A 17,522-nucleotide genomic window follows, 5' to 3' on the forward strand; every position below is an offset into this window, starting at 1 on the left:
ATCAGGGATGTAACAAACATATCCCTGAAAGAAAATCTTGAAATTTCATAATTTAAAGGTGACACAAATTTCGTTAAAGTTAGGCATGCTGATAAAGCATCCCTGGTGGTGTCGACGTGTATTGACGGTCGTTTGCGTTTTTTTTTTAATTCGGTGCTGAGGATAATTTCGGTGCTGGGCCCGATTTAGTGTTGGGCCCAAACACGGTGCTCACTTCAGCCTGGTGCATACTGAATGTGCGCAGGTTTCTCCTGTACAAGAACCTGAATGTAAGTTTTCTGTGCAAATTCCAGCAACAAAAGCCTAAACAAGGTCAGCGGTTTCAGGCCGGCAGCAATCCGCAGTTCATGGTGATTTTCGGTATATTATAAATTTGGTTTTCTTTTTCTTGTTTGTATAATTGTTACTATATAAAAAAAAACCATAAATTGTTAGGCCTAATCTAATTAATATATTAATAAAAATAATAAATTATAAATATTATTATTTTTAGTATAATTATATTAGAAAATACTAGTTGAAAACTAGTAGAAGGAAAATGGTTGACTTGAATTGAATTGAAAAGGGTTATCACAATAAATATTATTAAATTAATTTTTACTTTTTATTTAGCGGCCGACATAGGCAAAATCCCATTTCAAAATCTAGGTAGCCTGCACGAGCATGCATGACAAACTGTGTGGTTAAAAAGTATGGAATCTAAAGAGGCATTTAATCATCGGTGATGGTCGTTTGCAACCGGTGATCAAATTTGTCATCGGTGGTGGCAATCGGTGATAAAACACGTTCGGTGGCCCATTTTAGCGATCGGTCATGCATATTCATGATCGGTGATGGTATAGACCTTATGCATTGACGTCATCCAGCCGCCATCTTTGAGGTCAAACGGTGACGAAACAATTGAAACGCACATAGATTGGCCAATGAACAACCTCCTTTTGACCTCAATGCGGGGGCGCCGTACTGAAATGACGTCATGTGCATAAGGTCTATTCTTATTAGCGATCGGTCATGCATATTCACGACCGGTGATGGCTTTTTGCAATCGGTGGTCAACTTTAGTGATCGGTGATGGCTTTTTGCAATCGGTCAACTTAAGGGATCGGTGATGGCTTTTTGCAATCGGTCAACTTTAGTGATCGGTGATGGCTTTTTGCGATCGGTCAACTTAAGTGATCGGTGATGGCTTTTTGCAATCGGTCAACTTTAGGGATCGGTGATGGCTTTTTGCAAACGGTCAACTTTAGTGATCGGTGATGGCTTTTTGCAATCGGACAACTTTAGTGATCGGTGATGGCTTTTTGCAATCGGTCAACTTTAGGGATCGGTGCTGGCTTTTTGCAATCGGTCAACTTTTGCAATCGGTGGTGGAATTTTGGGATATCCAAATTTTGCGTCCGGTCGGTGCAGGCCTACTTCAAAACCTATGATTGTGTAGATTGTGGATATTAATTGTTGTTATTTTCTAGTTCACACCACCATGGAGGAATATTACACTCACCAGCGGGTTGACTGACTTGCCAAACATTTTTAGAAGAGTACCATTTTATAACTACATGTATGTAAGGGGGAACGCAACAAACATCAAATTAATTAGCTCTTTCTAAAAAAAATAATAATAACAAATCGGTAGAAGAGGGTGTGGGTTAGGGTATCTTTAGGCCTTTTCACATGAGGAAATTAAGGGGTGGGCTCTTTGATATGCTAGTATGCAGCTCATGAATATGTATATCTTTCGTCAGACATCAGACAACACAGGATGTGAAGTAAATGAATTATTCATTTTGGCGTCCAATCACGCAATTCTCTTATCACAACCTTTGGACCCTATCATATCATGCTCACTGAGCGTCCGTGGTGGTGGTGTGATGTAAACATGTCTCGTCTTTCGCGGGCAATATGGTAATGAGTTGACCGTGGGAACTCTTCGCTTATTATAGTAATGAGGTCAGTGACACATTTTACGCCAAGTATCACCGATGAATATTTGCCTCTTTGGCGTGGCGCCACGCCAAAGAGGCAAATAATAATCGGTGATGGTATTTTGCAGATTACGCCACTCACCAGTCTGTTTGACTGACTTGCCATACATTCATAGAAGAGTCCCATTGTATAACTATGTCAGGGGGACGCAACAAACATCAAATTAGCTAGCTCTTTCTAAAAAGTAAAATAACAACGGGGTAGGAGAGGGTGCGGAGGGGGATCCATGTCCCAATTGGTTGTCGTCCTCCAGAAATGGTGTGGGAATACAAATATTTTTAAATGTTTTTTGAACAACTAATACGAGTCTGTACCGATAATTTTTCTGAATTTCATGATTGCTCTATGAAATTATGACAAAATACTCTCATTTTGTTTGACAAGTGACCCTACTCGGATTTCTCACATATTCGCTTTTGTTTGGCCATGGTTGGTGTGTCTTTGTGTGCATATAGTTCAGGGAATGAAATTTTGCCCCTTTGTTCAAAGGAGAAGTTAGCTTTGTTCAGAGGAGAAGTTGAAACTTTAGATACGGTAGATTTACAGATTGAGTTTGGAAAAGGAAATCACTAGTTTTTGTATGAGTATTTGAACTGGAGATTTCCAAATTCTAGAAGATATAGACATACAGATGATCAATGAAGTGAGACCAGTCACTCAAGTTGTCCCCACGCCTTTTGGGTATTGTGAATTTATTGTTTCCCATAGCCACTGCACTAAAGCTTAGTTCTTATTAAAACGTGGTACGGTTTAAAAATTTTATAATGATATGCAGCCAGGTGGTTAAAGATATCTATACTACAGTACAGTACATGGACACAGGAAGACTCCTGCTGGGGACGTCCAGAGATGGGTGTTGATCGGGACATTCCTCCACGATTGGGAGATAAACTATGAGATAAACTGGTCAAGTGAATGATTATTCAGTGAAGTACAGTCCCCCATGAGAGTGTCATACCACGTCAGAGCTTTGGCGATTTTCTCGAATTGTCAATGCTATTGAATTAGGTTTTAACGTAAACTTTATTTTTTATGATTATGTTATCAATGACTCAAACAGTGAGAGACCACACCGATAACATGTTTTCCTTTTCCAAACACCTCCACCCCCCTGACAATGGATTTGGTTGAGAATTTCTCGCTCGCTCCTGTATTATTTCAGCTTTAGTACTTTATAACACCTGTTTCGCCTTGCACCCCCCCCCCTAAATTAAGAACTTTATACAGAACGTTTTTCGCTTTGGATTCAATTAATACATGCCTCTCCGTTTAAAAGGAAATATTTGTATAATACTTTACCTAGCCTTTTATAAAACGTGTTGAGTGCGTCCCGGTTTTACTACTGTGCTTGTCCTAAAATACAAAGCATTCATATAATGCACATAAAAATTATGTTTTTTCGATCAAAAACGGTTTTTGTGTGGTCATAATGTTCTCACCTCCGGGTCTGTTTACACGGGGCTACTTGTATGATTTCAGATTTCCCCTAACACACAAAACTATCGTTTAAAATACTCTTGTTCAAAAACATTTCCCGTCACTAAATATAACTATTTGTATTTCGCCGGGATACACCATTTCCGGAAGACGACAACCAATTGTGGGACACACATTTTGTAGATTCGCTTGCACACCCTCTCCTACCCCTTTGTTATTATTATTATTATTTTTTTGAAAGAGCTAATTAATTTGATGTTTGTTGCTTTCCCCCTTATAGTTATAAAATGGTACTCTTCTAAAAATGTTTGCCAAGTCAGTCAACCCGCTGGTGGGTGTAATTTATTCCTCCATGGTGGTGTGAACTAGAAAATAACAACAATCTAATCTACACAATCATAGATTTTGAAGTAGGCCTGCACCGACCGGACGCAAAATTTGGATATCCCAAAATTCCATAACCGGTTGCAAAAGTTTACCGATTGCAGAAAGCCAGCACCGAACCCTTAAGTTGACTGATTGCAAAAAGCCAGCACCGATCCCTAAAGTTGACCGATTGCAAAAAGCCAGCACCGATCCTTAAAGTTGACCGATTGCAAAAAGCCATCACCGATCCCTAAAGTTGACCGATTGCAAAAAGCCAGCACCGATCCTTAAAGTTGACCGATTGCAAAGAGCCATCACCGATCCCTAACGTTGACCAATTGCAAAAAGCCATCACCGATCACTAAAGTTGACCACCGATTGCAAAAAGCAATACCATCACCGATCATGAATATGCATGACCGATCGCTAAAATGGACCACCGATCGTGTTTTATCACCGATTGCTAAAGTTGATCACCGATCGCATAGGACCACCACCAATGACAAATTTGATCACCGGTTGCAAAAGACCATCACCGATGCCTCTTTGGCGTTCCATAAAAAAGCCTTCCAAGGCGTTTTCATGCAGTATAGTTTCTGAAGATTCTGAAGAAATAGAATTTAAGGCATCAATGCATGGGATGGAAACAAAAGGGGTGTGCATGGTCACGGTGTGTAAGAAACAGCATACAAATGTGAGTAAGAAAAAAGCTTCCATCCTACTCCTAGAACTATTTCAGTTTCGTCCAGCTATCGTAAACCGAAATAGTTCTAGGACTAGGAGTACTTCCATCCCACCCTCATGGAGGTTAAATATTTTTACGCTTTCGGCAATTCAGTGCAGTAATTAATCATGATAAACATAATTATTGAATGAACATAATAGAGAAACCAAGAGTTAGACTCTGCAGATAGATCATGTCATGACAATTTACTCTACTAACTTTTAAAAGCCATCTTTTTAATAAGACCCAGGGAAGAACTGGGGCGCTGTACTCCTTTTTACAAAATTTGTCCTGATCGACAGTCTTCCTATGACCAATTATGACCGATATTAATAATACATGCTACAAAATGTACAGCAGCGCCCCAGTTAGAATAGAGCGACAGCTGGGTCTTTTATTTAATCATGTTAATTATTCTTTGTTTAAATCTTCTTATTATTTTGAATTATTATTATTGATTAAAGCCATTTTACACTTTCGAAACAGGAAAAAAAAAGTTCACAGATTTACAAATAACTTACAGGGTTTACAGAAGGTAATGGTAAAAGACTTCTCTTGAAATATTCCATGAAATGCTTCACTTTTTGAGAAAACATTAAAACAATTATCAATTCTCGACAACGATAATTACGGAGTTATAGTAAACACATGTCATGACACGGCGAAACGCGCGAAACAAGGTTGGGTTTTCCCGTTATTTTCTCCCGACTCCGATGACCGATTGAGCCTAAATTTTCACAGGTTTGTTATTTTGTATATAAGTTGTGATACACTAAGTGTGGGACTTGGACAATACTGTTAACCGAAAGTTTCCACTGGCTTTAAAGAGGTTTATTTATTATTACGTTATCGACACTGGTTATCGATATCATCTCCAGGATGGTAATGGAATGAACCTCATATCATAATCGTTGGCCTTTATCATACATGTAGTTCTAGGAGTCAGAGGAGTAGGTTTTGCTTGTTAATGGTTTGCGCTGATTTTGTTCAACTTATTTTGTGAAGTTTACTAGTTTGGGAATAATTTTGTTTCTTTTTTCTCAGAAATTCTACCTGTATCTGTTCATTCAATGATTAAGAATGGTTGCACAAAGCTGAAATCCGGGCAAGTCTCACACTTCAGTCTAAGTCCTCAGTCCAACATATCAAACAAATTATGATGTTTGATCTTGAGGGGTTGGGGATAGTTATAGGATTGCACTGAACTATTTTCTATGCTATTTCCAGAAGAAGTAACATTATTTTTGACTGACAGGAATAACATGCCTCAGTGAAGAAGGGTAAAACTGAATAGCACACAGGTGTAATCATAACCCTGTCAACCCCATCCTTCAACTATGGCAGCAGTCATGAGGACCTCCGTTCATCATAAAGAACTGTCGCATCTTCTGCAACTCTGCCGCATCACAAGGTGCTGTGTCAATCAACGGAATCTCCAACTTGCCTCTTTCAGCTCTAGCCATCATGGAAAACCCAAAAGCCTTGTTAACCCTTCTGGAAAGGACACGCAGAAAAACAGTACAATACACTCGCACTGCGAGTCGCATTCACAACCTACTTTCAAGTCAATTCTATCTGAGCAAATTTTAAAAGTAAACAGTTATAAATCTAGACGGATGGGCTCACCTTTCCTGGGATGTGCAGCTGTTGAAACTAATTTGGATAGTAGGAGGACATTTCCCTTTTGTCTGTCGTTAACTGATGGCATTTGTCGAACTCAGTCAGTGAGGTGCTTTCATACGAGTGATGAAGAATGGGCCGGCCATAACAAGTGGTCCAAAGTGAGGCATATTAAGGGACCCAAAGATGAATTACGGAGCCTCCAGATCAATAAGATTGTTCTTCAAATGAGAATTGCTATCAGGGGTAAGTATAAAGAATTGGATTGTGATAGTAAAATGCAATAAAGTTTAAATCAGCACAACCACAAGGCATTTGTGAAGTACTGATTGGTTTAAATGCACTTGGCTAGGTACTGGGTTTAGCAGAGTGAAGCCTGGTTCTATCCTGCGAATGCAATTGCAATACGAATTTTGACATTAATTTGGAACAAAGAGTTGAGATGTGCTCAAGTCCTGTGAAACCTTTCCCCAGTAATGGAGCTGTGGAGTCAAAATTTGTATCGCATCAATTGGCATTCGCAGGAAGCATGAACTGGGCTTCAGTGATGAATGCAAGAGTTTTTAATATCAGCAAAGCGCATTTTTAAGTTTGTACTGATTAGTTGAATGCACTGTGCTAGGTTGTACATAGGTTTGGTAGAGTATAAAGCGTCCAAGTATTGGTTTCATTGAATCAGTGCAGACATTTTCATTTTGGGGGCAAGCTTGAGCAGGGACTGTGACATGTACTTTAGGGTCTCTTTTAATGTATAATTCTTCAACCATTCATTTGTGAATTAAAAGATTATTTTAGGTGGGGTGCAGGAGGGGATAAAGGATTCTAAATGACTACACTTTCCCACTCGGTTTAGATTGCAACCGGCTTTGGATATTTTGTCTTTCTGAAAGTTTTTTATTTAGATATGTGGGATATATTTCAGGGGGAGATGTCTCTCAAGTTTTATCTAGGTTTTGTTTATAAAAAAGGGGTGTCCAAATTTGCTGGAAGATTAAAATTGCTGTATTATTTGGATATTTCATTACATTACTAAGGGAATCAATGTGTGGTGAAGAGGTTTTCAACTAGTGATTTAATCCCAACGAGGACTGGTTCTTGATAATTTACCAAGACGAAGTCGCTCGGCGGGCTTAAACCACTAGTTGAAAACCGATTCAACACACTTTTATTCCCATTCATAAATACCTTTTCGGTCAAAAACATCATCACTTGTCAAAAAGTAAAATAAATGCAAAAATTAAAATTGTTAAATGATTTCTTTCAACACAACACCCCTCCAGCTATGAAATGGTAGAGCCCTCCGCTGCCCTCGCGTAAACAACTCCTTATAAGGGAATGCTGTGGGCGTCACACGTATCGCTTGATGTGGCACAACTGTTTCAGCCGTTGCTCTCGACCAATAGGAATGAAGAAACTGTCTTGTAAGAACAGGTGCAAGGTCGCGTGTCACGTCCATGAATTAACACTTTTTAGCGGTCATTAACAAAAGGTTTATGCACACCCACGTGACGCGCTCTCCGCCAATAGGAGTAGAGAAACTGTCTAGGGTATTTATGAACAATATTTTATCTTTTTAGAGGGTGGAGCAAATCCAGAGCTCAACTCTGTGCTGGGAAGTCTTGTAACCAAGGCAAAAGCAATTCCGATGCCCAAAGCAACTATAGAAGCTGTCCTTAAAAATGCGGTAAGTTTACATTAGCCTTTTGGCATTTATTTTAGTGCTCAAATCATTCACTCGGTGTTGCTCTCGGCACTCCAACTTTGTGAATACACTGTGTTAAATCACATTGTCCACAGATTGACAGTAAACTTATACAGTTTTAAAATAATGATGGTAAGAAACTTATCTTAAAATATAAGTAGCTGAGGTGCTGTCTTTTTTGTGAAACGAGTAAAACAATGTCAGGAAAATACTTTTTATATTCTAAAATAGTTTTTGTGTTTTTTGTTACAAAAAATGCCCAAATTCTTTAACAATGAGTGTGATTGGTTTGGATTGAGCAGGGGCTAATTCTTTGTGCATGCTACTTGTAGTTGTTTACAAAAACCCTCAAATCTAGTCTGTTCATTTTTAGACAAAGAAAGGCGGCGCAGATGACGCAGACATCCAACTTCTCTTAGAGGCTCGAGGACCAGGTCAGTGCTGTCTGCTGATGGATGTATTGACAGATAATGCAAGGAGATCCAGATCAGAACTTCAAAGACTGCTTCAGAAGAATGGGTAATGTACATTTGATTGTAGCCCCTGGCAGCTAGTTTTTAATTCCCAAGATGCAATATGGCATAATGTTTGCCAAAGGTGCAATATAGGCCTATAGTAAAGTTCAAGCTAAATGGATTGAAGGATTGTTTTGCTGTTTATCTGGGTATGTTGGTTCACCAAGCAGTCAGTAGTCGTGACTATTTGTAATTGGTCAGTGCGGCTTGATTAACCGAGTAGTTGAAAAACAGTAGACACGACTCTACTTAGCAGATGCGCGATGACTCGCTCAGATGTATGTTCTAATTGCGATAGAATGCTGTTTGTTTTTCAAACCACAATCAAGATGCAACACAAGTGCGCACATACATGTACCCATCAGGCTGAACAGAATTTTACAGTAGAGATGTACATGTAAGATTTCTTTCTTTCTTTGTTTTAATTTGTTACGTTGCGTTTTTTGTTGCATTCTTTGTGGAGATCTGGGGCCAATTTCATAGAGCTGCGTAAGCAAAAAATTTGCTTAAGCACGAAAATAGCTTGCTTATTTTACACATGTTACTGGCCAAAATTTCATGCCATATACATTGCTTGTGACTGGTATTTAGCTGTTGTTGACTTAGCATAACAATTGAGTGGAGTCTCGGCTGGTAATCTGAATTTACTAAGCAATGATTTTTTTGCTTAAGCATAATTATGTGCTTAAGCATAATAAGTTCTTTATAACAACAATTTATTTTTTATCCTTACATGGTTACATATATATATATATATTAATTTATTTTTTTCAATGTAAGATTTATATATATATATTTTTTTCAATGTAAGATTTATTTCAGTTTCTTTCTTTGCCCTTTTTAGAAGTTTTTATTTGTTTGTTGCTTAGCGGTTTTCATCACTGACCACATGTTATGTCATAACTCAATTTCTTTTCCTATTGAACTTTAGTTTGTTGAGCATCTATCAAACGTTTCTTTGTGGAGCTCCGCTCCCATTTCAGTAATAATAATAAGTTCTTACTGATAAAAATTTATTTTTCTTTCATATATGGTTATATTTGTTCCGTTCCCCCCCTAGATTCCACTCACAGGCAATAAAAGTATGAGGAGCAGATTTTCACTTTGTGATGATGACCGGGGTGGTTGCTGGCCACTGTAAATGGATCCAACCGAAGACCAGGTCTATTAACAGCGACCAGCCACCAGGCAAGGTCATTGTAACACAGTGGATACCAGCTGCTCCAACTGTTATTGCCATTAATAAATACCTGAAACAGGAAATTCACATTTTGTTCACTGTTTCTTTGATTCATCTCTGTCTTTGTTTCGGTAGAGGAGACTTTGGTACAACCCTGTATGCCTTCAATCGAAAGGGGGTTGTTAGAGTGGTACCCCAGCTAGAAGGTCAGGAGAGTCCACTGACCCTTGACCTTGCCACAGAGGTCGCCATCGAGGTCGGGGCAGAAGATGTTCAAGAGACGGCTAATGAAGATGATGAGGCACTCTTCATGGTAAGAGTTCTCTCTTAAAATTTGCTTAGTTGAATCAGACTGAAGTTGCAGTGACGTTGTCAGATGGTTGTTTTAAGTTCTAGTGGTTTCTTCCTTTAGCCTAAATTTAATAATCCGCAGTTTGCGACCCATTTGGGCTGTTGCCTCTAAGACCCTGGTTCGAATCCAGCCGGGGGCACTATGTTGATTGGGTTTATAGTCCCTACATGTACCTGATTGCATGGGTCTTCTCTCGACAATGCCAGAATATTTCTCTGTTTTTTTTGCAGTGAGATTTCCTTTCTTGTCTTCTCTCCATGTTCTTGGCTAGTATAGTGAAATATTCTTAAGGCCCCTTCAGGGTGCGGGCTACAATCAACTATTTTCCAGAGGCTGTTGCCATCTACTCATGGGGCTGAAACAGTTTTACCCCTATACAGTTCATTTGGATTTCGGCTTGGGTATCTTCCATCAGAAGTCTGGTTGATAGAGCAGAAAGCACTACCCCCCCCCAACCTTCAATCATGTCAATCATGGTTAAGTGTCTTATTTAAGGACACAGTCATTACGACTGGGACTCGAACCCACACTACTGTTCAGAACACACAAATTTGAACCCATTGTTATTTACCGCTAGGCTATGACACGCCCTGGTATACTCTGGGCCTTTGTACCCCTTCAAAAGTTTGCCCTCGAAAATGAAATTCCAGCCCCAATGTTATCATGTTTGCCGGTTTAATGCCATAAATTTCAATTTATCCCCTTTTTCTTTGTTCAGTTTGTGTGTGATATGAAGGATCTACGGGTAGTGCGCAACAATCTAGCATCGTTAAACTACACCATTGAGTCTTCATCATTAGAGTACCTATCAGACACCACAACTACATTGAATGATACAAACTTACAAAGTGCCTTTGAACTTGTGTCACACTTGAATAATCATCCAAATGTAGTCAAAGTGTATGACAATATAGAAGGTACAGTTTAATCAGTGGTCCATAAGAAACACACATCCTGTGTTTCAAGCTCTCTGCAGGGCAAATTTCATAGCTCTGCTTATTGCTTAGTTCTGCTTACAATCACCTTTCAGCTTTCTTCACTTGCAAGACAAGCGCCAAATTTCTGCGACTGTGTAAGCATATAATGCCTAGAAATTTTTTTCTGCTAACCCTTGAAATATGCTGGACGTAAGCACAGAATTCCCTGCTTCTGCAATACGATAAGCAGAGCAATTCATACAGCTGGTGTCTTGGTAATATTTGCCGAGCAGATTATTTTAAAGCAGTTTTTTCGGCTTAAGCAGCTCTATGAAACTGGGCACTGGTTTAGAGTGAAACACTTGAGTTGAGGTTCATTTCATTTTTGAAAGATATACAATTTTATTGAATGAATGGTGCTGAAATATTTTAATACATGTTAAAACTCTTAAAGTTTAAAAAGTGAAAAAGATACTGTACAAAAAAAGTAGAGCTTTGTGAAAAAAAACATACCAATTCCTATTCAATTCATTCACCACATTAAAGGAACACGTTGCCTTGGATCGGTCGAGTTGGTCTTTGAAAAGCGTTTGTTATAATATGCATTTGGGTAGAAAGATGCCGTAAAAGTAGAATACAATGATCCACACAAACATGCCTCGAAATTGCACGGTTTTCCTTTTACCTCGTCGACTAACACGGTCGGTCATATATGGGAGTCAAATTTTTGACTCCCATAAATGGCCGACCGTGTTAGTTCGCACAGTAAAAGGAAAACCACGCAATTTTGAGGCTAACTTGTGTGGATCATTGTATTCTACTTTTAAATTATCTTTCTAACCATCTGCATTTTATAACAAACGGTTACAAACGCTTTTTTATAGACCAACTCGTCCGATCCAAGGCCACGTGTTCCTTTAAGTCAATTGCTGGCCGACATTTGTCTTCTAGAATCACAATGATGGTATTGATTGGTCAGACAGTAGGAGGGTTGACTATCTGTATAGTACATCACCGCATGCATGACACACAGTATTGCTTGATGGCATAGTGAATCTATCATTAAAAAAACATATAAGTAACGCTAAGTGGCAGCTGTTAGGATTAATTATAGGACTTAGGACGAGTTCAGTTCTGCAACTATTGAACCCATCCTTAATAGTTATTACTCGTCCTAACTCGAGGTTTAATACTACATTTACAATCAAATGTATGTACATGTAGGGTTTCATGAAATCACCTGCAGACGTTGCATGGTTAAAAAGGCTCTTCTCCTGGCCGCACCCCCACGTGAATCTAAAAGAAATTACCAGCCTTTATGTAACTTTGTAAAAGATTAGCTTAAAAATAGTATACAAAAAAGTTCTTAAAAATAGGTACAGATTTCAGACATTTTTAAATGGTGCTTTTGAAGTCATTTGGAAGCCGTGCAAAAGAGGAAACTAATACTCTAAACATTAATATAATTTATGTAATTTCAGTGTTTCAAACATATTATTATGAGTGATGTTATTTGCAAAAAAATGTAATATTGAGTTTAAAATTTTAATAAAATGTTATGAGTTTTATCATAATGATACTACATTTTCTTTTGCCTACATGTACTTTATATGAACAGTGTTGTGCTATAAAACAAAGTATTTATTGGAAAGGAATTTTCAACACAAATCGCTCGTTTGTATGGTTTTAAGAACTATGGGTTTTCAAATAATTTGCATAAGTACCAATCGTGTTTTTACCTAAAAACGTGTATTTGCTTCTTTTCTCTTTTTGAAAAAAGAACGCGCCAGGTAAACATCAATCAGATCTCATGTCATAATTGTTTTCAAACTACTGTACATGTACATTGTAGTAAACAAGTTTCGAGCTACTTAATTAAGTTCAGTATGAATGGACTACCCCAGTCAAAAAATAGGGTCTCTCTGCTACCTGTGGAACCTGTAGTCTGTGGAATTTTAATATTTTTGCTATTGTGACCAAATAATGCAAAATTTTGTGTTTACCAGCCAAGGTTCTGTTTTCAGTCCATGATAATACACGCAGTACCTGTACAATGTAGGTGTAACAGAACCACTGACTTTCTGTACAGTGTGTTACAGGTTTCCTTTAATACACTTTGGGTAGCAGATCTGCATTACTGAGCACAACTGTAATGTACGTACATGTACATGTAACTTTTTAAGTTTAACAAACAAATAAGATCACATCTTTACAGATCAATTAAAGTTAAAAGATTAAAAACAAGTCTATGGTTAGGATATCTGTTCACATTTTGGGGACATACAGTACATTAAATCCATTCCTTTAAATTGCAGTGAAAAGCTGAGACACCAACAGTTAAATAAAAAGGCAGTCAAAGTGCAAATTTTCGATTTTACATATATATAATGTCAAGTTTTTAATTTGTCAGTGATAAATTCTGTACTTGAGAAACAATCTACATGTATAGGGCTACAGAAATAGGGCTACAGATTTTACATAACTTTCACAACAAAATTTTGACAAAATATTTGTCATAAAAGATGCTGTGTCAGATTGTTGGTCGATTTGACCTAAAAATTTTGATTTAAAATTCAATAGGTATTTTGATGGGTGTCGAGAAAGTTACAAGCTTTCATTTGAGCCATTGCTCAAAAAAGTCTGCCAATTATTAGTAGCAGTAAAATAAAGTGCTCAAAATTAGTTTTCGTTGGGAATCCCGACAATATATCACGAGACCAATTCTATAGTGTTTTATAAGAAACGTTTTAAATTTTTGTCATGGTTCCTGACCCTTAAAATTAAAAGTTAACTTTTTTTTCGTTAGAGCGGGTGATACTCTTTGAAATACCATTCACTCAAAAAAATCTATTTTTCAATGTTTGGGGCCAAAAATCTGACATACATTGTAGCATCTTTAAAGGGATCAACAACTCATTCTGTTGAAAGGAAAATCAAAATAGTTTAATTAAATTCACTTAAACAAATTAAGTTAATGGATTTATCATATTTTGAGGTGAACGGGGAACAATTTACATGTGGATTTGAACTCCAGATTAGTGTACTGGCGCTCTAAAGGGGGTACTGCCATCATGATAATACATGTAGTCTGCTTGTGGACGTGCAAGCTTCGACTGTTGCATCACAAACAGAAGTTTTAAAGGGCTCTGTCACACGGGTACCGGTCAACTCGGTCCCAAGTCAACTCGGTCCCAAGTCAACTCGGTCCCAAGTCAACTCGGGCCCAAGTCAACTCGGTCCCAAGTCAACTCGGTCCCAAGTCAACTCGGGCCCAAGTCAACTCGGTCCCAAGTCAACTCGGTCCCAAGTCGACTCGGTCCAGAGTCGACTCGGTCCCAAGTCGACTCGGTCCCAAGTCAACTGTTTTTACACTATTTAATTTTAAATGCAAGTTACTTGAAAAGAAATCAAAGAGGATTAAATTATTAATGTTTGTCAATTAATGAATTGTTAAGAGCCATACAGAAAACAATACTCTGGTTGGAAGCAAAGAGACTTTTTTTATTAGAAATTTATTTGCCAACACGATCGGTAAGATTTTCAAAAGTGAATGTTGAATACAGAAACAAATGGGTCGCTATTGAAGGCATTGAATATTATACCCCGAACATCGGTGCACACTTGTCCCATTTTATGTACAAAGTCCAAGGACATTAGTTATTTCAAAGAAAACATACAACTACTTCCCGTCAACCACACGGACCGAGTTGACTTGGGACCGAGTTGACTTGGGACCGAGTTGACTTGGGACCGAGTTGACTCATAAGCTGTCACACTTATTATTGCATGCTCGTGCTGTGTATGTGAGAGTTCAGCATACGTATTTGTGAGTTTGGACCACAAAGATTGGGTGTGATCACTACAACAGTGCTACTTTTTGTAAATAACTGTTTTTGTTTAGGTACCAGTGTGGCAGGAGATTCTGTTCCTCCAGAGATTCTATCCCCCATATGGCAAATCGTGTAAAAATTTCTTAATAAAGCGCCCGCTTTTGAATCCATGTCCTTTAGCGCATGTTAATTTTCCATCCTCCTTCAGTGCATGGTAGAATCTCCAATCCTTTTGGTAGAACATACACGAACTCACTTGTATATACCCCTTTAGGCTTCATGAAACATAGTTCTGGGAATGTTTTCTTCAAGCGATTCTTTAAGCTCGACGCTCTATACGTTGATGAATCATCATCGTCAACTTCACGTACAACTTTATCAAACTCTCTCTTGAGTTTTGACATTCTTAACACTTGTTTGTCATTGATGATTTGGGAAACTATGTACTTCTCGCAGAAGACCTTGAAAGATTGAAAGTAGAGAGGATCCCGTGGTGGTTTTGAAACTTGTTTAGTCACGCATTTTGTATAGTTTCCATAACACACTGAATGGTACCTAACCTGCATGGCAACACAGTCTTTATTTTCAATGTGAAGGAGCAGATTCTCATCTTTCTTCAGTTGAGCAGCTTTCAAGAGTTTCCCGCCATCAGTAGATGTACATTGACTAAGTGGTTGTTGCTTGTTTATGCCATCGCAACCTCTGCGGTACTGATTTCCATGGCAAAGGATGCAAATTCTCGGTAAAGTATGAGTAGATGATAATGTTTCCTCTATCAACATGTTCAAAGTAGAGCTGGAGTGATGGATCATTCGAACTTTCTTTCTGGGAGGTTCTGAGTCCTTCTTTACGATGCAAGATGATTTCATGAGATCTGTTAGGGGATAAAAAGAAATTTGTATAATCAAATAAATTTAATTTGCATTTAATACTTTTTGCACCAATGATCAGGTGTACCTAACATGCATAAAATAACAAATCTTTGAACGGCACTCATTGTTCAAACCATCCTTGCTCTATGCTCAAACCAAAGTAAATTTGTATTACGGTGGTCAGACAACTCAACGATTCGGAAAACTCAACGGTTGAAACAACTCAACTGTAAACAGTTTAAAAAGTTTAGACAACTGAACGGTCCGGACAACTTGTCGGTCCGGACAACTTGACAGGCCGGACAACTAGACTTTTTTTGAGACAAATGTTTACTGACAAATTAATGCTATATATTATAAACTAAATTGCATTTTTCATTTCTTGGAAATAATATAACTGAGCACATTCGTTTGTAGTTTTTGTATATATGATGATGTATTTCACTCAAACTGTTGTAGTTTACAAAAGCAAAACATTTCCAATGCCTTAAAAAACCACCACACACTGTCTACAAGCACAATACAAAACCTTACATTTATTCAGTAATATCGCAGTACTCAGGGACGATTATCAAGTTGGGGCGGAACAGCAGTAAGGTAGTCTCCCTAGACTCGAGTTGAGAGACTCTCTGCTGAGTCTCTCTCAGTCAGAGAGAGTTTAGAAAATACGCAAAGTATGAGTGACTTGAATGTTCGATTGAAACAAGTCTCTAACCTTTAGCCTCAAGCTTGGCTGGCTCCTTATCTCGGTTCTCCTTGGTCCGTACAGCCCGTTGTAACTTTGAAATATCAGTGAATAATTGGTAGCACTTCCGATGAAAACCACCATCGTTAGGTATCGGTAATGCAGCGCAATCTGTATCATCATCGCCGCCATGATTTTGCAAGAAACACCTCGCTATTTCACCGAATTTCCCGTCAAGCTTCTGCCAAGTCTGAACACATTGTGTGAATTTTGTCCACGTTGTTTCAGTAATAGGTTTTATAGCTTCATTGGAATCAGATGAATGGGCATAACACCGTAATTTAAACTGCTTCTCGCTGTCTTTTTCTGCCATTTTGTCAACAACAACACGTTGTTACGAATAGCGCACTTTGTGAATAGCACCTTATCGCAAATACCAATGCGCAAGCGCAGACTGTTGAATGAGGTGCATTGTGGGATAGATATGGATCAAATTTGGATACCAGCTAGACCACAATGCACCTAATTCCAAGCTTTACGCGCGCGCCCCAGTATTTGCGAAAAGGTCTGTGTCCGAAACGGCGACTTCGGCTACAGTTACGGTTAGATCGCGCGCGCCTGCCTATTCTTCAACACTGGTAGACGCGCTGATCTAGACATAGCTGTAGCCGAAGTCGTCGTTTCGGACACAGCCCAACATTCATTGGACAACCTTGGTCCTATTTTTCATAAAATTACCTTTTCTAAAGTGAGGGCGCTGTTTGCGTATGACACCGGGTTTCCGGGTTTCAAGTGGGTGCGATCGTTTAGCTTCCCCGGGCTTGGTACGGGTCGACACCCCGGTCTGCCCCCGGTACGTTCGAATACATGTAGCTTTGACGGGGCTCACCCGGGTCAGCCCCCAGCACTGCTTGTGGAGTGTGGGTCATTTGGGGGTGACGGGGGTGCATGCCATCTCCGCGAGAGGGTGATCGAGTGTGATCGTTCGATTAGCTCTTGTCAGGTGCTCACCCGAGTGAGCACTGCGGGGTCGGCACAGGGAAGCTTTTCGAACGCACCCAGTAATTCGACCCCAAACTGACTAATCCATACTGTGTCTGATTATGTTTATACTGTGAGGAGCTTGTGTCAACAATTTTAACATAATTTGATCACACGGTCTTAAATTAGTTCAAATTTACAAAGAAAAAATAATGTCAAGCCATTTTTAGTTGCCTAAAACGCCATCCCTGCTACAGTTGTCTTCGCTTCATAGGCAAGCAAATAATATTATTCATCTTGGTTAAACCGTTCGTCGGGACCAATCGTGTGGTTCGTGCACTTTTTATTGGTTTGTTTT

At 38.8% G+C, this 17,522-nt stretch overlaps 2 protein-coding genes across 5 annotated transcripts; one reads left to right on the forward strand and one right to left on the reverse strand.

Moving 5' to 3' along the window:
• The first annotated feature begins 224 nt into the window (after window positions 1–224).
• Window positions 225–11,407, forward strand: LOC117300309 (translational activator of cytochrome c oxidase 1-like). 4 transcript variants are annotated; one of them, XM_033784053.1, is made up of 6 exons: window positions 225–269; window positions 5,766–6,376; window positions 7,708–7,814; window positions 8,206–8,351; window positions 9,663–9,840; window positions 10,598–11,407. In XM_033784053.1, the coding sequence occupies exons 2-6, from the start codon at window positions 5,848–5,850 to the stop codon at window positions 10,805–10,807; spliced, it is 1,170 nt and encodes a 389-aa protein (XP_033639944.1). In that variant the 5' UTR covers window positions 225–269; window positions 5,766–5,847; the 3' UTR covers window positions 10,808–11,407. The 4 variants fall into 4 exon arrangements, with proteins under 4 accessions (XP_033639944.1, XP_033639941.1, XP_033639943.1 ...); XM_033784050.1 differs by having other exon boundaries at window positions 228–360; XM_033784052.1 differs by having other exon boundaries at window positions 228–350; window positions 5,738–6,376.
• A 2,634-nt stretch (window positions 11,408–14,041) lies between these two features.
• Window positions 14,042–16,624, reverse strand: LOC117300391. Its single transcript, XM_033784173.1, has 2 exons — window positions 16,214–16,624; window positions 14,042–15,500 (listed from the first exon to the last, which is right to left on the reverse strand). Exons 1-2 carry the CDS (start codon window positions 16,554–16,556, stop codon window positions 14,803–14,805), a joined length of 1,041 nt encoding a protein of 346 aa, XP_033640064.1. The 5' UTR covers window positions 16,557–16,624; the 3' UTR covers window positions 14,042–14,802.
• Window positions 16,625–17,522: the final 898 nt, after the last annotated feature.

Source organism: Asterias rubens, chromosome 15, assembly GCF_902459465.1.
Source record: "Asterias rubens chromosome 15, eAstRub1.3, whole genome shotgun sequence".
Taxonomy (NCBI): Eukaryota; Metazoa; Echinodermata; class Asteroidea; order Forcipulatida; family Asteriidae; genus Asterias; species Asterias rubens.